Below are 21,613 nucleotides of genomic sequence, written 5' to 3' on the forward strand. Positions count from 1 at the left end.
GAAAGTAATCTTCAGGAACTGAAATTTAGTTATGACGACCGGTTCAGGTGATATCGTTCCTACTAGAAGTTCCAATAGTGGGCTGACGTATGCAGAAGCGAGTTTAGGTATTCGCCGCAAACGAGATCGTTGCCTGGCGTTCCGTCTGACGCGGAAGTGGAAGGGCCATAGCACTGTTGTCCCCGCAGTGACTCCCTTCTGCGTTCTGGAGCTGCACTTAACTGAAGTTGCGCACTGCGATAACGTGATTTGTCACAGGTGACATAACCATGACCGCTCCAACGTACGGTAGCGAATGAGTCCGGAAACGACAGCGTTGGTCGTCACGGTATTTTGGCAGAACATTACTGCATTGATCCTATATATCTCGTGGCTGCCGTCATTGCAGACCGTTGTCCCCCATGATCATAGCTGCCGCCTTGCTGCCGATCATCATAGTTGGTGCGTGCGTATTGCCACTCACAATGTCAGGCATCACAGAAGCGTCGGCCACTCGTAAATCCGTGATGTTGCCTCGGACCCTGAATAAACAGTGTAAACTTCAGAGTATTGAACAGCTGAAAATGACGTCTGCCGCGCTTATGTATTATTATTACGCTAAGGTAACAAATTTACGTAGCAGCAACTTGCTTCCTTCATCTGACTGTCAAAAAGTTTGTGTTGTTGTCTTCTGCGTCAGCACATGTATTTTTGTGCTCTTGTGTGATTTTTCCTTCATTTAAACGGCTAACCAACTACACAAGTTAGGTTTTCCTTGCATAAGGCTTATTTCTCCCACTCAACAGAAATAAGGCTTTTTGTTTTCTGGTAAAGGAGTTGGTCTTTTGTCTGCCTCCATTTTACGAATAATAATTACCGCCCGTTCTCTCTATCGCGGAGACACTTGACTCGCAACAAACCGAGCAGAAGCTGCTAAGATATATGCGCACACTTTCGAGCACATTCGTTGTACAAGTCATACGAGGTCTGCTGAAGTAGAGCACTCCTCATTCAAACGAAGTATTCTTTTACAATTACATTCCATCCTTAACTACATACCTGAGGCGTTCGTCCACGACTGCGGCCTGATGCCAGCCCATGGGCGCGGTGCAGCAAGTGTGCCATGCAGAATTCGCCATGTGACGGAAAAGGCACTCGATGTACTCCAAGCTCCACCGTGCTCCGGCCTCGGCACACGGAGGGAAGGTGATGTCCCACAGCTTCGCACCGATGCTCCTCATGGCGTCCGTGTTTAGTATCTGGTCTATGAAGGCCTTTGCGCCTGTGAGGGAGCAAAAATTTCGGCCAGTTGTGACTGTATACGGAAGCCACTGCGTCTTGGAGACTTGTTTGCACAATCTTGCTCTGGGCGAAACTACTGCAACCCAAAAATGCAGTCTTTGAGGCACTAGACATTTGCTTTGTGGGCGCTACGCTTGGCACCTGATGCCGCTGTGGGGAATTCCCTTCCACTGGTGTTCACGTATCGCAAGAAAAAAAAAGGAAAAAAGCTCGCACGAGTGGCGCCAGGATTTATATTTATTTCACAAAATGCGTGTTGTTTACTGCCTGTAAATGCCGTTTTGCCTTGCGACAAGCGGAAGTGGCAAATGCGGGCAACATGAAACTTGAGCTCTGGCACAGTTTTTAACTCACGGCACGTTTTTATTAAATGCGTGCAAGAAATGATCCAGCTAGAATATTTTTTAACTGCTCTTTCTATTCATACGGCTCAGTGCCTGGCCCATCGCATATAATAAGTGCAAGCCATGAATCCGATGCGGCAACCACAAAACAAAGTTTTGGTGAAGTGTTTACGTTCACCGCGATTCTGTATGAATGGCTAGGCCTAATACCACCGCTCATAAAGCACGAAGTTTTTTCGCGGCACAAAATTAGAAACTGTTCATTTATTTCTGTTTTGGAAGGCATGGCACGAAGGTGTTCACAAAGTCACTGGTATGCGCGTGACCCTAGTATTTGCATTTTCGCAGCCCGGAGTTTTAAATGGACTTCGTAATGAAACGAGCGCGATTTCGTACCGTCACGCAAGCTTCGCTTCGCAAATCTAACAACACGCTACCGAAATGCGGATGCGAGAAACTTGCCTTCAGCGGCTACCTTGGCGTCATCAGGGTGTTCCATCATGCGGAAGTCGATGTTCGGATACACGTTGGGATCAGAAGAACGCAACGTGATGCGACCGCGGGACTTCGGCCGGTTGTTGATGACCGCCAATCTGAAACCGAGATCGTTATCTCTGGGGCCCAGGTAGCTGTCGTAAGCCTGCGCGTTAGTAGCGTGGAGCTTTGTGAGTTGCACACGGGTGAAAAGAGGCGCGTTGTTTGCGGCTGGGCGCGTTGCGCGGCGCGCTCGATGTAAGATTGAAGAATTTGCAGTACCGAAACACTGCACAAGTTCCTGCTAAAAACACGTAGAGCGTACACACTATACACATCTCTAAGAAACTTCCCGGGGAAAACGGGTGTAACTGGGCAGTTAGTCCTAAAAAGGGCGCTTTCGTTCCTCGAGGGACTAACTGCATGAACGCGCGTGCCGCGAGCAAATTTCGGAGAGTAAGTGCTTAATCCCTGGTCGGAAAGAGAGCAACGGGAGGACGCACTGCTACAGTTGCTCCCCATCCACTCCGCTGTTTTCCTCCGTGTCGTGCAGTGATGCGGTGAAAACGGTATTGTCTATAAGTTGTGAACAGTTCGAAATTCGTGCACTGTCTATTGAACTGCATGTAAAGCAGCACTTTGGCTCTTCGTGAGAAAATTGCGTGAAATTTAAGAGATGGAATGGGAAGATCGAGCCATGCCCTTCGTGCGCACGCCATAAGTGAGCGATACATATTAAACGCGCAAGTCATTGATAGGCTGCTAGATTTTCTTGGTCAATAGTAGCGTTCCTTCCGTTACAAACTTAACTTTACCACATTACAAACTTAACTGAAGAGACGTGTAGCTCAAACGGGACACGCTAAGCGACAGAGAAATTGGCCTTCTCTGTCTTCTTGGGTGCCCCGTTTGAGCTCGCTACAGGTATACATAGCGTAGTGACTCAGTTTAAATCACCCTCAGAATAACCGGGCAGATTACTTATTGCAGTCGCTTATGGTTGCAAGTACACTCAACGTTAGACTCTCCCCGCATAGCATACACAAAATGCCGAGTCGCTTTTACATTGCCGCGCGATCGTTCAGCAGCTTAACCTTGTCTCAATATTTTGCCCCGTCAACCGGCCTGCCGTAGTGAGTCAGTTAGGGTACCTGACTTGTGAGCATGAGGGGGTGAGTTAGAATCCTGCTTTCGGGCACTCTTTTTTTCAGCTCAGTAATTTTGATATCAGGGTATAAATGCCTAATTTCATGAATTCCACCTTTGCGGAGCATCGGAAAGAATTACCATTACTCGCTTGAAGAGCATTGGAGAAGGGCAACTGTTAGTCCCCGAAGGAGTAACCGCATGGGGAGTAACAGTTCATCCCCTCGCAGTTACACCCTAAAGGGAGGAATGGTTGTGGCAGATCAGTTCCTCCACTAAAGGAGTAACCTCAATACCCCATTTCCAGCTTTTCTTCTTAGAGTATACACGCACCGCTATCTGGAAGACCACTTGCGATTTCCAATAGTCTTCGAAGCATCAAACAATTAGCTAAATTTTCGCCCTCATTCGGGCGCATGGTCAGCACTTGAGTCACGTGATTCGGGGCCCCAAGAGTAGGTGGTCCGGCTCGTTGATATTGCTTCATTAAAACCAAGAGCGCGCAAAGAACAGACACAATGATGGAGCTGAACATCACAGCGCTCTGCTTCGTACACATGCGCAGGGGATCTAACATTTAAAGACAACAAAAGAATGAAACCTACCACATGCACGCGTTCCGAAGCCGGCCGAATGCTTTTTCAATCAAGGCTATAGAAGGGGTATAGAGGCATACGCCCGTGGGTTCGTGCCCCACACTCCGTTTCCTGCCGCTTGGGTTATCTTTTATGTCTCAGCTATGTCTCGTGTGAGCAATTACGATTCCTATATAAAATAACACGTCTATCAAATAGTGGGGAGCAACCGCATGATTTGCAGTTGACTGAAAGACCCTTCGTGTGTGCCTCTTACATCGAAATCATGTTCCCTTTGCCTCTGGCTACCGTTGAGCAGTTGACCCTGCATATTGACGAATGATTTTTCCTTTTCTGGCTTACTCGCGCCACTTACTTCTGGTAGAGAGCGTAGCCTACCTCTGGTAGTAAGCCTAAGTTGAGCAGCTCGGCTCTGGCTAGTTGGTTGGCTCGTTGAGTCGAAATTAGGAGGAGTTGAATGTCCGGAGATTCAGGTTTTGCTGCATACCGGGTAGTGAGAAAATGAAGCACCGCCAAAGCCGACGGTATTGATATTATTCCTGTAGCACACACACAAAAAAAAAAGAAAAATCAAGAGAGAGCGAGAGAAAACGTAGTCAGCATTGATGTACTTATGTCACTCAGCAACGGGACAGCAAAAGCGAACCGTTGAGGACACAAGAACTACAGAAAGTTGTCAAAACCCAATAGGCATTTATTTGAAGGTCGAGTTACTCGCAAATTCTGTTGTCTTGTGGATGTTTGGCTCTGCTTATTTCTAAGATACACGTTCTTAACAGTTGACAGCTTAGGTTTCCGGGGATGGTGACACGTCATCAAATCCCCCATCACCGATACCCGTCGCGGCCGCTTAGCGGACGGTGTTGAGCTGCTAAGCTCGAAGTCGCAGGATCGAATCCCGCCCACGGCGGCCGCATTTATATGGGGGTGACATGCGAAAACACCTATAGGTTTAGGTGCAGGTTAAAGAATCCCAGGGGGGCAAAATTATTCCACAGCCCCCAATTACGGCGTGCCTAATCCCCAAATCGAGGTTTTGACACGTAAAACCATATAATGTATTTTTTTTAATATCGTTGACGGAAAGTCCGTTTCATAGAAGTTCTTTAGTTGAAAGCGCCGCGGCCATAGTCATTTGGTCGAAGTGTTATAATAAACACAGGGGTCAGGTTAAAATAACAGACGCAAAAAAAATGTTACATGAAGAATGTCGAAGGCAGCTTCTTGGCTGTCGCGTAGAACAGTAAGAGTGTTTCGCTGTTTTGAATGTACTGAAATGGCGCGAGACGCAAATGTTGCGAGGATACAGAAGACGTCTCTGACTTGCTGATAATAGTTGGGTTTTTCATTGAGGTTGCAGTAAACGCGCATGAAGGGCGAAGAAACGCAGAAACGAGTCCCTACGCAAGCACGGAGGCGATTTTTCCACTTTTAGTTGCTGCTTTCTTTTTTTCTGGCCTATAAGTGGTACAGCGTAGACACCATTTCTAACAGTCCCCGCATTAGTCACACTTACAGCAGTATTTATACGGTCACCTTGCTTGAAATATGGGTGTACCCTTCGGAACTAACTATTTTTTTTTACTTATGACATTCATGCATTTCCTACTAAGCCTGGAAAAAAGTTATAGTCGTTGTTACAGTTTTTTTAAATTTTAGCATCATCGCAAGTACTGCAAAGACGGAACACTTAATTTGCATGTGCTGCGCCGGAAACATCGAGCCGTTAGTTTTATTTGTCATTTTATAACGATATATGTAGTTCCCACACTTGCGATCATAGAAAAAAAAGAGCGTCTTGAATAACAAACAACTTAAATTTGGTGCGTCACAATTATTGAGGTGCCATCCTGCTGCTAATAATAACGTACTATACGTATGCCCAGAATATTCGACGGAAACAGGGAAGGAAGTATTTTTTTATAAATAAGGTTTTTAAGTGTTGCGTACTGTCTCTAATGATGGCTTGTGCAATGCCTGAGCATTATTTTCTCCAAGTTCCAGTATACTCCTGCCTGCGCAATACTGTATTTTCATTTGTCCAAAGTTGAACGTTGGGGTATATCTCAAACTTCCCATTCTGACTCGAGAGACGCTATCAGGTTGTTGGAGCATGTGTTCTTTTGCAGGCGTGAGGAGGGTATATATGTATATTGTGATGCCGAATGAAATACTCATTGCTGAAAGTGAGCGCCGAACGTGTGTGACATCTGTGCTCTTTGTTTGTCTTTTTTCTGATGCTGCCTCCATCATTTTCCTTTGTGTTACATAATCTTGGCACTGGTGCGTCAGTGATGTAAATTTTGCGAAACAGTTAAACTGTTAGCAAGCAGCTCACTTTGTTGCCATAATGTGCACACATACCTTTTTTCTTTTAACGGCTCATAATATTTCAATGTCGCCTCTGGCATGTAGCACAAATATAGTCATTGAGCTGCACTATTAGGCGTATAGTTAACTCATTGCCAAAATTTGAATAAATATCGTTGAAATAATAATCTCCGCGCATATATTGCAAATTACGAATCTAAGCCAGCGATATTACAAGGCACGTCCACTTAAAACAAATTTTGCAACCAGCATCCATTCGGCATAAGTGCTATGAAACTTGCGATAGAAATGTAATTCCGCATACTTATTTTGACAACATGCCCTTTCTATGCATTGAAGCTTAAAAATTGACTAAAGCACCAATGCATTTCGTCGCACACTTTTGGAAAGCTTATATCGAAACTGGCGAATTTGTTTTAAGTGACTATGACTTGCGGACTCACCAGTTGCAATTACCGAATTCCAATATATGTAACAAAGAAACTTAGTTTAAAACTTTATAAACAGATTTCAGTAATTAGATGAATATGCATTTGCTTGCTCGTGCAAATAATGCCTCCCGTTAGAGTAATCAAACTGAAGACGTAGAACAGCGCTGCATTCATAGGGGATCTTTTTTAAATTCTGGCACGTAAGAAAATAAGGCACTCCGCACGAACTGCACTTAGGGCCCGTGTAATGTAAATATTTATTTCGCTCAACTATATTCATTAGTTATCATCTAACATTCCCAGTCTGCCGACCCCGGTTAGAGCGTGGACAGAATGACGCTCGTACAACAAAGTAGGCGCCTAAAGAAATAGCCACTCTTATGGAATCGTTACATCGCACTAGCCCGAGATGCTTAAGAAGTGCCTTGGGCAGGTTTCTTACGTTAATATTCGCGGCAGATAAGATGCTTGTTCTCATTGGGTTTCTAGCTAATAAAGTGCATTTAACGTTCGTCGACATTTAGTACTATGGACTCACCAGTTCTGTTGCTGTGGTACTGCGCAATGTCGTCTAGGCTAAAGAGTGGTATGCCAGCCTGCCAATCGGTGATGACCGGTATTGCCGTAAGGAAGAGCACGTGGTCCTGTATGCTGCGCCCCACTGGAAGATGAGACACCAGCGGGATCTGCGAGCCATCCAGTGAATATCAGTGTGAAAGTGCAAGACTTTCTTTTAATAGCGAATGATGCACACATACCACGCATGACGTTCTAAACGCACTTCCAGCTCTGCACGCTACACATGGCCTGCTCCGCTCATCTTATTCTTAACGGAAAGTTAATAATTCATTTCTAATAAGCCTATGATTTTCTACATAATAAGTTCCGATAGATTGTGCGAAATCTTCAACTGCATTGGGCGCGTGATTCTGATGCTGCCTAGTTTCGAAATGGTCACAATTATACACCGATGTTATTGGGGCGCTTTCATATTAATCTTACGAGAAATGATACGATATTGGTAGCAACAAGGTCGGAAGATGATTGTTCTAAGAAGTGCCGCATAGGGACACGTTTCCCAGTCCTAACTTATAAGTTCCGGACATAAAGAAAAAAATCGCAGTTTCGCACGAAAGGTGAAGCATCGATTGTGATAGAAAATTATCAAACAGCCATACAAAGTAAGGATAGTACTTTAATAGGGCGTATCAACTTGTGAACATTCGCTTTCTAACTAAATGAACAAACACGGTGACAGCGCGCCAAGACTCATATCAACAGAATCTAGACACATATCACCATTCGACGACGCATGCGTCGTAAACCTTCCATTTCGTTATCCTCAAAAGAGCTCAATTATCTTTGTTCGCGCTGAACGTGTACATGTCTGTGAATATGTGAGTCAAGAAACTGCTTGCGTGTCGTTCTCACTTTATATTTTTTGTTCATTTTTACCGAAATATTACACGTGCTGTATGGCGGTTCGAGGGTGTATACATAGCGACGAGAGCGGGAAATAAATCTATTGTTGAAAGTTAGCGCTGTGTGTGCCAGATGTGCCTTTCTGTTGTCCTTGTCCAGCTTGCGCTACAATAAAATACGACTTTGTAGATACTTTCCAAGATATTTACATAAGCGTCCTGCACTCCTTGATTACGTAATGCCTCTATGACTGCTGGTAGCTGTACTGAATCAAATGCCTTTTCGTGATCTATGAAAGCCATGTAGGGAGGTTGCTCTTACTCTGCGGATTTCTCGATTACCTGATTGGTGACATGGATGTGATTCATTGTAGGGTATCACTTCCTGAAACCTGCCTGTTCATTACCACTTCGAATGGAGGTAGCGTAGCTGCTTTGGGTACTGTACAGTTCAGTATAGAATTCTTCCGCTGCTTTTACTATATTTTCTAGATTGCTGATGATATAACCCTGCTTATGTTTTAGTGCATACATCTTAGTTTGTCCTATGCTAAGTTTCCTCCTCACTAATTTCAGGCTGCGTCCATTTTTTTTACGGCTTCTTCATTCTTTCTCACGTTATAGGTTCGAATATCACTTATTTTGATCTTGTTGATCAGTTTTGACAGTTCCGCGAATTCTATCTGATCTCTTGAGTTGTCTTGAGTCATTCTTTGTCGTTTCTTTATTAGGTCATTTGTTACTTATGAGAGCTTACCTACTGGTTGCCTTGGTGCCTTACCTCCTACTGCAATTGGTGCTTCAGAAGCCAGCCTAGTTACGGTTTCATTCATTGCCTCTATGTCATCTTCATCTCTGTTCAAGGGCTGCATATTTGTTTGCAAGTGCTAACCTGAATTGGTCTGCTTTTACCCTTACTGCGTGTAGGTATGCCTGTGTCTTCTCGGCCAATTTTGCTCTTTCTCTCTTCAAATATAGGTGAATCCTAGCCCTCCCTAGCCTATGATCACTGCACTTTACCCTACCTAACACTTCTGCATCCTCCCCTGTGCTTGGATCTGCAGAAAGTATGAAATGAATTTCATTTCTTGTTTCCCCATTAGAGCTTTACCAGGTCCACTTTTCCTTCCAACTCTTCCTGAAGAAGGTGTTAATTATTCGCAGCTTATTCCTTTTCGCGAATTCTACCAACGTCTATCCTCGAGTGTTCCTAGAATCCACGCCTTAGCTGCCAATCGCTTTTTCACCAGCCTGCTTTTTCCCCACTTTTGCATTCAAGTCACCCATGACTACAGTATACTGAGTTTGCACTTTTCGAATCGCCAATTCAGCATATTCATGAAAGTGCTATATTTCTTCATCACCGTGACTGGAGGTTGTAGCGTAGGTTTGTATTACCTTTGTTCTATACCTCCTTTCAACTTCATTACGACTACTGCTGCCCTCTCAATAATGCTGTAGAATTCCTCATTGTTGCCCGCTGCGTCCTTATGGAGAACAGTACACAATATCTTTTCTATGTTACTAAAAGTTTAGGAATATAAGAACTACCTCATCCTGCTCCTTACACAATTTCAGCACAGAAATTACCTGAAAGTAGGATTTGGTGAAGTAGTTCGGAAACGATAGCTTTCACAAAGGATTTATTCGGCCCAAATGTAGAAAAAGGGAAAATTAAGCTCAAGCATTTCGGAACACGCTACTTTATTTCAAGACGAAAAAATAATTAATCAAAGTGCCGTGTTCCATAGGTTGGACCCTGCTCTACAATGCGAACCCACTGTGGTGGAATTGCTTCGTCGTCTTCGCTTTTTTTTTTTTTGTTCATCTTAAGGGTGTGACAGCCAGAATTATGCCTCTGTTTTAGTTTTTACTTCGCGGTCTGCTGTGATGTCGATTGCACGCCTCCCGTGATTAAACTTTGTAGAAAACAAACTTTCTAACTCGAAGAATTCACTCCTTGTTCAGCTTCTTGCCAGCTCCGCGTCCGCGTTTTGAATACGGCTTTCATGGGTCCTCTCGAGGGCGACCACAATTGCCACCATAAATGGCCACCATAAAAAAAAATCTTTTTTTTCTTCTTTCTTTGGCGCAGATTGTAACCAAACTTGGTGATGACCTTCTTTATACGTCTAGGAATCCAAAATAAACAAAATCAGGAAACGCGTTTTTTGGCGAAAATCGCGTTTTCAACCCCATATACCCCTTAAGGCAAGGAGAAAAAGGAGCCTGCTGATGTGCCGCAGAGTGCGGAGAATGAGGGAAAGAGTACTTCATGTTAATATTATTTAATTACGTAATAGATAACAGCTTCTCTCTCACTTTGTTCTTTAGCAGGCGGGAGAGTAACTCTAAGGAAATGGCTGAGTTAGATCAGATTTATTACTCATTTGGGCATCCAAGTGTGTTACGCTGTACAGGCGGCCGGAATCAGGACGAATGCTAGACGGAATAAGACAAATGAATTGCGCACTTCCTTTAGTTTCTTCATCTGTCTACCATACTTCCAGTTTTCAGTAACCAGTCTCTGGGTCGCGTAACCTACTCCGATATAGAAGAACGACCGCTGCTCTGCAAGCCTTATTTATTTCTCAATTGGCGCTTGAAGCGGATTGCAAACTATGCCTTTCATCACCCACAGAAAGGCAGTAGATCAGTGTGTTCTATTGGGACCTTGGGCTAGTCCATTGTCCGCGCACAGAGCCATAAGAGCAATGCTGCGCCTTCTTGAATACGACGGTGTGGATACGCGCAGCAGCTTAACGATTTTGGAAGAGCTCATCGTCAGTGACATGTCGTCTGTTCACAGTTTATGCGCACTCAGAGACGAGCGAGTGCCAGTAATGGCCGCCCTAAATAGTACCTGAACAACCTCAACGATCGAGAAATACCGCCCGGGACAATGTAATGGCTCTACCCCGCTTCCTCTTTTTTTTCACGCCTCGTCAGTGGTCGAAACGGCGTTCCGCTGACATTATCACCAGCATCGTCAAGTTGGGAGCGTTGGATGATTAAGTGATCGTAAGAAAGACACAAAATCGAGCGAAATGAATTCTTATCCGAAAGAAATCGGCCGAGCTCTTCACTCCATACCTTCAGCTGTTCGAGATCCTTCTTTGGCCCCACCCCGGAGAGCATCAGGATTTGGGCAGATCCTACTGTTCCAGCCGAGAGGATCACCTCTCGTCGAGCAGACACGCTTTGTGTCTTTCCATACCTTGTGAACGTCATGCCTACGGCGCGGTTGCCTTCGAAGTTCACCTGTTGTGTGACAGCCAAGACGACAGCGCATTACATTGCCAGTGCTCACTGGCCCTATACTGAAATAAAGTCCAACGAGACGAACATAAGGACACGTTTCCGTAACTCTTCTTTCAAAAACAGCGCTACATTTACGAGGAATATCCCTCGATTCCGTGAAAGTACCACCGAAAGCAGTAATAAGGGAAATAATAAATCGAATAGAAAATCTTTTCAGTAGTTTGAAGCTAACGAACAGTTAATGTTCGCTGTGGATGCGGTCACCTAGTCTTCGTTCTTTTGTGCCAAAAGGATTACGAAAGGATGCTTTAAACGCGTCAGCGATATTTTATTGTGCGACAGCATAGGATGCATGGCAAACCGGCATCTAATCGTGTGTAGTGCGATTCCGTCTGCTCAAATTGAAATCACAGGGACAAAAAAAAAAAAGAAGAGCGGGCACTTAATTAATGCAAAGAAATGTTATACACAGGGAAATTACAAGGAAAGAAGCGAGAAGTATCCTGAGATGCCTCGCATAAATCTTGCAACAAAGATTGGCATCAGTGCGCTCTCACGCCTCTGACAGGCCTTACTGTCAAGCTTTACAGGGCAAACTCAAATTTCGTTTTCTTAAAATGGTGTTTTCAAAAGTACGTCATCTGACTGAGATAGACTCTTCGTTGTTGCATTGTATGCCACTCTGACCGCTTACAACGAATGTCACGGAACCGTAAAAATAAGTACGTCTATTTGCATTCCTTGCTAAGAACGATAACAAGTTTCTATTATTTTTAGGTACAACTTCACAAAGTTTAGTTCGGAAGAGCTGTTTGGAATTGACCGGTCACCATTAGTAATGATATGTCGAACATCAAAATCAGCTGGTCTGTAATCTTACAAACAATTCCAGATTAAGAACACTTTTATTTTTTAATTGCGGAGCCCATGTCCTCCACTTTGTTTAATCCACTTTGCTGTATATATAAATGAACATAATATGAGAGTGTGTTCTGAAGAGCAAGCTTTCTAGTTCTGTTTCTTATATAACATGTCTGCCATTGGCAATAGTGTAGGCTTATTTCAATATAGGATATAATCACTCTTAATTTGGTGGCACGTCATGGTCGGAAGGTAATTGTAAGCTCTAATTATTTATTCTGAATGTTGTCCACATCGCGCTGCACTGTTAAGCTTGATCAAAGTGACCACATTCCTCTACGGCGCACTAAGGGTCATATTCGTACGCTTGCATGCTTAGTCTAGGCGTACGTTGTGGGTTTTGTTTGGTAGCTGATGCAAGTGATAGCGGTGGGAAATATCGCATTGTTGCGATTCAAGGATCGGCGCCCTGGCCTGTTGCTCGGGAATAACTTTGTAACTTTGCTGAAGAGTGTCACGTCGAGATTCCTCCGTGATCCAATCACGGGCTCTATGAATGCCTTGCGCTGAATCGTTCACCATTATTCACGTTCGCCTGCAGACGAGAGCAGCCTGCGTCATAAAAGTTCGCGGCTATCAATATAAGGAAACAAATAAAATGTGCCTTGTTCCAGTGTCCAAAGCTACAATAACTTTTCTAAGACTCCAGCAAGGCGTCCTTGGCGGGATGTTAACTGCGCCAGACTCACCGAATTGTGAAGGTCCGTTGTAATCAACGTACGGGTATCCAGACTGGTTGCATGCCTCTAAATAGACATCGCTGAGTGGCGTGCTGCTGTTGGCGTAGTTAACCGGGACCTCACCACCGGCGCCATGGTAGTTTGCAGCGAGCGAGCCGAATAAGCACCAACACGAGATTTGCTTCGGTCGATCTGGGTTTAATTATCGCTTGCTGTTGTCACGAGCCCTAATACAGCCGAACCGTCATTTAAGCGACTATGAGCTGAAGTGTAAGTCCTTTCAATACCGCTCTGTCAGCACGAATGTGTATGTGGAAAAGCTGTTTGAAGTACTCAACTAATGAAAATGAGGTTTACGTGGGGCACGCCTCTCGTTGGTATATGTTAGACGCGGAGGCTCTATTACGTATCTACCTTCGGCAGTGGCTTGATCCATGCACAACGAACGCAATGAAAGCGCAGTGGGGAAAACGGCGACAGTTGGGGTCTTGCGCCTGTACACGGTAAGCGATCGTATAGGAGGAACAGAGTTTTTCAAGTCGCCTGGGTCACTCAGGTTCGCTCAATCAGACAAGCATCATAAGAACGCTATAATCGTAATTCGTGCAAAGCAAATATACATAGTGATGTTGGCGGATAAATTTCAACGTTTAGCTTTGCCAAATACGAGCTTTGAGTTAGGGCGCCACGTAAGTATGTTACATTATAGGCACAAAATGCCTTCAGAGTTAAACTGCATAAATACCGCTCATAAATACTGGTTGGTCGCCTAATGATAATTCGGCATTTCTCAATGCGTGAGCAAGATGATCGAATGTTCTCCGCAGCTATGCCTAGCATGGGTCAAGTGTGTCGTTCCATATAGAAGCTTCTCTAGGCCAGATGCAACTAAAATGCTTCATGTACGAGCGGCGTTCTCTCCAGGAATTATGTGGAATTTGCCGAACTGGCATGTTAAACATCAACACCTACTTTTACTACAGGACTAGCGCGGACGCTTGTAGGCCACGTACACCCAAGTGCCGTGTGTTTAATTACACGGTTAATGATACCGGAAGCATTGCTTAATGGCTCAAGAAGCATTTTCCCCTGTATACGTTTATTGTAATGGAAAAGTCACTCGTGTGCTCCCTTTTTCCAGAGAATCGGGTTTTCGCTGCTCTTATTCACAGAGCTAAGCTTTCAAAACGCTGTCACTGTTGTATGCTCATTTGGTGCACATTTCTAAAGCAACAGGGTCTCATCAAGCGAAGACCTTCTACCTCACAGCGCGCTTCAATCAGACCTTAGCGCGAGCGGTGCGACGATCGACCAGTATTTATTATTATTATTGTTATTATTATTATTATTATTATTATTATTATTATTATTATTATTAGAGTTGCATACATAAAAAGATCCCAGAGAGAAGAAAGAGATCTAGCTGACGACGGCCACCAGAAAGGGCACACGCCTTCCGACTCTAGCAGGGAAAACGTACGTGGAACATGAATAGCGAGCGAAGGAGGAGGAGAGAGAATAAAAGAAGAGGTGGGAGGTCACTCACTTATCGGACACTTGACGTCCGGCAAGTACTCCACAAATTAACACAAGAAAAAAATGACGCTTTTAGTAGGATATATTTTCAATATTCGTCGCCATGGCGGCTTAACTGTTGCACCGAAGAGGCCGGGCACTGAATGCTTCCTGTGCTTCCTGTGCTTCCTGCGGTGCAAGAAAAAAGAAAAAGACTGATTCACCTAATTTTGGATTGTCACTCCCACATTACGCACCGGACTGCACCTTACAGGCGATGGGTTACAATGGATGACATGATATTTCCCGCTGGTCGTGCTTTCAAACCTGATCAGGTACACAAAGCCCTTCTATCGTAGTTCAAGACGACCAGTATTTAACAGGCATCTGACAACAACGCACACTTTACTAATGTCGTTACCCATAAGGCTATACGCGAATCGCCAATTTGTTGCTTCACGCGTTCAAAGGATAGTCTACAATTCCTTAAGGCTGAACGCGTAAGGCGTTCTGCTCCTTATCGTAGTATTTCGATTTCACCGTGTCTCTTTTCAGGCAACGCAACAATTTCCTATGTTCGGCACTCCTCTTTTATCCCATCGTATATCTACAGAGCTCGCTAGAGCTATGATGTAAGCTGCGTAGAGTAGATATAATTCCCTGTTATGCTTCCTCGACGTGCTGTCCACGTGGCGGAGTGTCTCTTCGCATGGGCACGCCGAGCTTACACTGCGCAAATGTTACCGCTGTAATGTTGGCTAGAACGTATTTCATGTTCTCCGAAACTGGCACTGGGCACTCTTTGCCCAGTATTCAGGTTACTGTTGTAGTACCTACCCTATCATGTGGCGGTCCAACTGTGCGATTACGTGAGGTGGTTGCACGCTCAATGTATGTCGGTGATAACGCCGTGGGGTGAAAAAAAAAGAAACGTTATTTGGCTAGTATGTCAGTAAAAGAAAAGAATAAACAAAGGAACAGGAATTAATATAGACGCTCTTCCGCGGTCGCTGGCGCAAGTACGTCATGCCTTAAATACAAGGCTTAACATATATACCATGCACGCAAGGCAGCGAGCACCACTCTGCAACAAAAGGAGATGTAGATATCTCTATTCCGCTCTGTGGGAACCAATTACCTCCCAACGGTCCCACGCGATAGTCCTCTATGTCATTGAAGTGCGGCAGCACGTCCTCGTACGCCCATCCCTTGGCTCCGTACTTCTGGTCCCAGCGATTGTAGTCGAACTTCTTACCCCTCACGTACACCATGTAGTTCAACACGCTGGAGCCACCGAGTACTTTGCCGAGCGGCAAAGGGCATCGCTGTGTGGGCACAGGAAGGGTAAAGTCCGCCCTAAATTCGAATATGACATGACAAGAAGCAAAAGTTTATATATATATATATATATGTATATATATATATATATATATATATATATATAGATGTGTGTGCGTGCGTGCGTGCGTGTGTGTGTGTGTGTGTGCGTGTAACCACATTTCCAAAGCAAGCGAGAACCCGAAAGCCTCACACGTGCCCCACCATTCAAAGGGTCTCACGGCTGATCAACATATCTAAAGAAAGGGAATAAAACAAAAGGAAGGTTAATCAGCCAAGAGAGTACAAAACTCACAGCCTTACGAACCAATTCAAGGAAAAACTAAACCTCTCAAAATCGTTTACACCCTTTGGGTCGTACCTTGTCCCTCTTCAATATTCGTCACCTGCCTGGCTTGAGTTTCTCGAAAACTTTGCGCTCGCTACTTGCCAGTCAAGAGTGCCGGTCATGCCGATTGCGCGCATGCGATTTGTGACCCGAAAGTGTACCGGGGGGCGCGTATTTCCATTTTGTCAACGGCGCAGCCACGCCAGAGCTGCGCTGCCTTTGCCCGACGGTTGTGCACATGTGCGAGTTGCGAGAGTCTGGGGACCGCGTTTGGGCACCACGGAAAAGTATACGCGCTTTGCTGCGTTTCTCCCTAGCCGACAGCAGGGCGCACTACGCGGGAACCGGTGCTTAAGTTCTGCTCAATCGCGAACGAAGCGGCTGATACACAGTCCGTAACGGGGAAGCGCAAAAAAAAAAAAAAAAAATCGCAGTAACGACGTGTCATTATTCATTGGTATTCGGCCGCTAAAGCTGCATCTATACCTAAGCCCCCAGCCCCGCGCTTCGCACCGGGTCGCTTCGCTGCCTTTGGCAGGAAGCTTCCGTGTCAGGTCCGGTGGTGAAGCACAGATAAAAAGCAACTACTGCAATAGTGAAAGGAGGAAATGATGTAATAATAACAATTCAGAACTAAGAAAAAATACAAGAGAGAACAACGTTTTAACGCGATTTCGAAAGCCGGACCTCCCCCTCAAGTGCGCGGGTTTGCGGCCGCTATACGTCATGAAAGGCGAACGGAGGGAGCGCTCATATTCCGCAGTACGTATCCGCTGTCGCGTAGTGCAACTTGGCTAGGAACAAACGGGCCAAAGGATGAGGACGTCTGTTATACCTAGGTAGACTTCACGCCCCATTTATCTCTAACGACTCACTCATGCACATGCGCATCCGGAAAAAAGTGGCGTATCTCCACCTCTCTCGTGTATGCACCGTTGACAAAACGGAAACGCGCACCAGCCGCGCAGCGTTAAAACAAGGAAATGCGCGGAATATCGAAGACAATTACTCTTTGCGGAAAAGATAAGCAGCAAATGGTGCACACTTCATTGTAGTGTATACAGAAGCGTCAACCTGGGAAAAATATCAGCGACCGAAAAATTGTGGAAAAGAGCTCGTTTTTGTGCATCTGCAAAATTGATCAAAAGCATAAATATGGGAGGCTCCAATTTACATCAGATTAGCATCTACACATCGGTCGGTTGTTGACGTTTTCAAAGCTGATGCACTCATGAAATATACGAGGTCGCTGTAAGCGTTGACAAAACCCTACCAACTATTATTTCATAGTGCAGAACTATAGAACAAAAACCCGCAGTTTTGATGGAACTTGGTTATAACGGCGCGTTTTGAGGACAGGACAAGGAAAGAATGCACACAGGACAGTCGCCGTACTTCAACTGAGCTTTACTGCGGAAAAATTACACGAGCAGCAGTTGCTGCGCGACTGTCCTGTGTGCATTCTTTCCGTGTCCTGTCCTCAAAACGCGCGGTTATAACCATGTTCCATCAAGCCAGCAACCAACTAGCCCACGTAAGTCTCTTAGTCGCGGTTTCGCCCGAAAGGTGAAGCATCAATCGCGATAGAAGATTGGTAGACAGCTACATGAAGAAAAAATAGTTGTTTTATCGGTCATATAAAGATGTATATATTTGCTTACTAAAGTAAATTTGCAATTATGGGTGTCACGCGCGCACAGGTAAACATTGACACACCGCGCTCGATGACCGCGGAAACACGCTGTCAAAACGCGGCAGTGAGGAAACACGGCAGCAGCAGCGAGCGAATTGACATTCGTGTTGTCTCTCGCTTCAAAGCGACCTAAACGTCGAAAACACAGCGCATAGGAGGCTACCGGCACTCGGCGCATGCACTTTGTCCACATCGCAGGTCGTTTTTCAAGATACGACGCCCGCGTGGCCGCACCCTAAACAGCAGCCGCCGCAGTAGGAGGCCTCTCCCTCTCCCTCGCCTCCCTCCCGTGTCTCGCGCGCGAAAGAACACGGCGCGCTTACGCACTGCCTTCCTCCTTCGCGCACGCGAGATTGAGCCACGTTCGTCGGCAGACCCTCGCAAGCTTTCACTCGCACATACAGCGTAGGCACGCGGTGACTATGTTATCGTCGATATTATACGGAACATCACGACGACGGCGACGGCAGAAATGCACTTGGAGTGTCCATATTATTGCTGCCACTATAAAATTCGAGAAAAGTTCACAAGCGTTTGTACCTCGCAGCGTAGCGAAAACAATGTAATGCGAGCACATCACGCGTGGCCGTGGCAGAATTTTGGTGGCAAACGGAACGGTAATAAGCTCATGCACTCGGAGAACTGGCTCACGGGACAGCAAGTACTTCGTATACCCGTATGAAGCAAGTACATCGCCTGCATGTGGCAGATAGCGTAATTTTTGTCCTTGAGCTGTATTGTTCGAAAAGGCGGACATTAATAGGGCGAGAAATCGAAACACATATCCAACTAATTAACTAAAATTCCCAAATACACTTATTTATAATAATTGACGGCACGTATAGCAATCTCCGAATTAGTTGCTATTTCTTGTTTTATTGACATAGCAATAAAACAAGGGGCGAAGGTATGTCTGTTCCACGTTGTCCTTTGTTTTTCTACGCGTTGTTATTTGACGATCATGGTTCTTTGTCGAGTGCTGCTACTAGAAGGTTTCCAAAATTGGTCATATGTGTCGAATATTTACAACCTGTTCACGGAAGGAGAGACAAGCTTTCTTCTGCGGCACAGTCCAGTACGCCCAGTCGTCGTGGCCGCCCAAGTTGTAGGCTGTGACGACCGGTATCTGCCGGGAGGATGTCTCCAGTCCACCCGCTTCCAAGAGAAGCACAGTGATGTTGAGGTTTGCGGACAGCCGGTTGGCGATCACGGAGCCCGCAGATCCGCCGCCCACTGCACGAATTGAGAGATATTGATGCCCTCGTAATAGAGTGTCGTGACCCAGCGGATGATGTATACTGTTTTCGTGGATAGAGTTTCATTGCAATAGGCAATTGTAGGGACCTGTCTAGTCTCTGTCTGTGTCACTTCGCGCTACAATTCAAGATCATGTTACCGTACCAACTCGCCCAACTTTCTATTCTTTTGCATTAAAGGCACCCTCCAGGCAAATTTTCGCCGTTCGCGTTGCCGCGTACCTCCGCATATATTTAGGTATATGTATGCTATATGTTTATACATGCCGTATACGCTGTACATAAATGATATACTATTTAACCACCAGTTTGCTTAAATGAAGTCTTATGTTCCTAAGTTATTCCTCAGGAGGAAGGGGTTAACCGGTGGGCCCAATTTTTATTAATCATAGCATGACAAACCAACAAAGACGCCAATGACAACATAGGAAAAATTACTTGCATTTACTAATTGAATTAAAGAAATCATAAATTAATGGCAATGAAAGTGGATGAAGAAACAATTTCCCGCAGGTGGGGAACGATCCCACGTTTATGCAATACGCTTGCGAATGCGAGAAACGAATACCGTTTTATTTATGCTGTTCCTGCAGAAAGTGATAGCGTCGGCCGCCATTTTCTTTCAGGCTCTCTTTTGCACTTGTTTCATTCACAAAATGCAGGTGCAACTATTCTGATTAACTATGCAGTAATAGATACAAGAATGAATGATGCAAAACTGCCACCTTGCAGAATCACAACGCAATTTCCAGTGAAGCTCTTTTTTTTCGAGAAGTTGTAATAATAGTTTCAGTTGGCTGCAAATAAATCAAACACTTCAAGATGTTGCCCCATATTACTAGCCAGTTTGCCTTTTCCCTATATTCGATCTCGGTGGTGTTCATTGTGGTTCGTAAAAATCTGCGGCGTTCGTAAAACACACTTTCAATGCTCCAAATCCATTGCATATATACATAATTAGGCCACACACTTCGAACCTCGCGTACGCATTGCTCATAACCTGCCCCTAATTTTAAACAAATATAAATGAGGTTCCTTGTTTAGTTCACTGAGGACAGCAGGAAAACCGACCATGAACATTGTATAACACATAAATACAGAGAAGGAAACTGAGGTTGGCTAGTTATTTGTAATTTATTTTAATATTTAGCTCCTTTGCTTTTTCTTCTTGTTGGCTAATTTGTTTGCTTTTTCGCTTGCTTGCTTGTTAAGGCGGAAGCCTTACAAGGAAGCTTTAGCTCGGATGCTCCTATATAAATACATGTAAAAGAATAATTCGTTTTTCTCGACAACCGCGGCACCAAATTTTAAGAAACGTGTTGCTTTTAAAAGAAAGAAATTTAATCTAGTGACTGTTCGTTTCAAATTTTTTATTTAGGTCGTAAATGTTTTTTTAGAGATAGGCAATAATCGCGAATTTTCAGGAACCGACACTATGAAGCTTATAACTCTGTAGCTAAGCAATTAAAGAAGTATCACAATTATGTGAATTGCATATGAGAGGGGGGCAAAAGTGATATGTTACACATGAATATGAAACAAATTATTAATATGGAAGTGCAGCTTTTGCAGAATCCTTGCGCACAACGAAATACATTCACGTAAGATAACGGGCTGCGTCGGTGAAGACCGCCTCCTTGTTGTTGGAGTAACTTTGGTCCATGTGTTGTGCCGTGGCTTTACGTCTCCTCGTGTGGTGTTGGGGGTGCATGTTGCGAGGCAATGGGGGTACGTATAGTTGCTCGCGTATGGTTCTAGGAATTTCTACTTTGATGCCGTGTTGCGTGTGGTACGTGATGCCGAGCTTTTCGAGCACGTGTCTGCCCCGGCGGGTCTTGGATAGGCGCTCGAGTTGGGACACTTGTTGCGCCTCCACGAGTTCCTCGAGCATATTGTGTAAGCCTAGTTCTAAGAGATTGGTGGTGCTGACTCCGGGCGCAAGTCCCAACGCACATTTGTACGTCTTGTGTATGAGGGCGTTGAACTTGTTTCTTTCCGCTACCGTCCTGTTGTGAAACGGTGCCGTCTACTTTATTTGAGAAATGACGAAGGCTTGTATGAGTCGTATGACGCTGCCTTCGCGCATGCCCGCGTGTTTGTTGGTGATGCATCGAATGAGCTGCATCGTGCTGGTGGCCTTTGCCGTTATCTTGCGATGTGCTTCGCCATTGCCGCCCTTGTGTTCGAACACTATTCCTAATGCCTGGATCTTATCTACCATCGGGATGGGTAGGCCGTTTGATGCCTTAATTGGGTCTCTTCCTTTTCCGGGGGGTTGTAGTCTTTAAGTGGGCGCCCGTTTCTGACCGGTCTATGTAGTAGCTGTTCGGATTTTTCGACCGAGCAGGCAAGTCCCGTGCCCACGAGGTAGTTTTCCACGCATTGGATGGCCTGCTGCAAACGTTGCTCGATCGCTCCGTCACTGCCTGTTGCCGTCCAGATCGTAATATCATCCCCGTATAGCGTGTGATGCAGTCCTTCAATTTGAAGTAATCGGTCGGGTAACCGCAGCAGGACGAGATTTAAGAGCATCGGCGAGGTCACCGAGCCCTGTGGTGTGCCCAAGCTCCCCATGTTGATTTGATCTGACTCCAGTT

General features: G+C 45.1%; 1 protein-coding gene across 1 annotated transcript; it reads right to left on the reverse strand.

The window, feature by feature from the left end:
* Positions 1-379: 379 nt before the first annotated feature.
* LOC126541186 (glucose dehydrogenase [FAD, quinone]-like) lies at positions 380-20,907 on the reverse strand. The gene is made up of 9 exons (XM_072286156.1): positions 20,700-20,907; positions 18,791-18,993; positions 15,439-15,726; positions 11,118-11,285; positions 7,142-7,289; positions 4,220-4,320; positions 2,088-2,265; positions 1,039-1,261; positions 380-521 (listed from the first exon to the last, which is right to left on the reverse strand). The coding sequence occupies exons 1-9, from the start codon at positions 20,905-20,907 to the stop codon at positions 380-382; spliced, it is 1,659 nt and encodes a 552-aa protein (XP_072142257.1).
* Positions 20,908-21,613: the final 706 nt, after the last annotated feature.

Source organism: Dermacentor andersoni, chromosome 2 (genome assembly GCF_023375885.2).
Source record: "Dermacentor andersoni chromosome 2, qqDerAnde1_hic_scaffold, whole genome shotgun sequence".
Classification (NCBI taxonomy): domain Eukaryota; kingdom Metazoa; phylum Arthropoda; class Arachnida; order Ixodida; family Ixodidae; genus Dermacentor; species Dermacentor andersoni.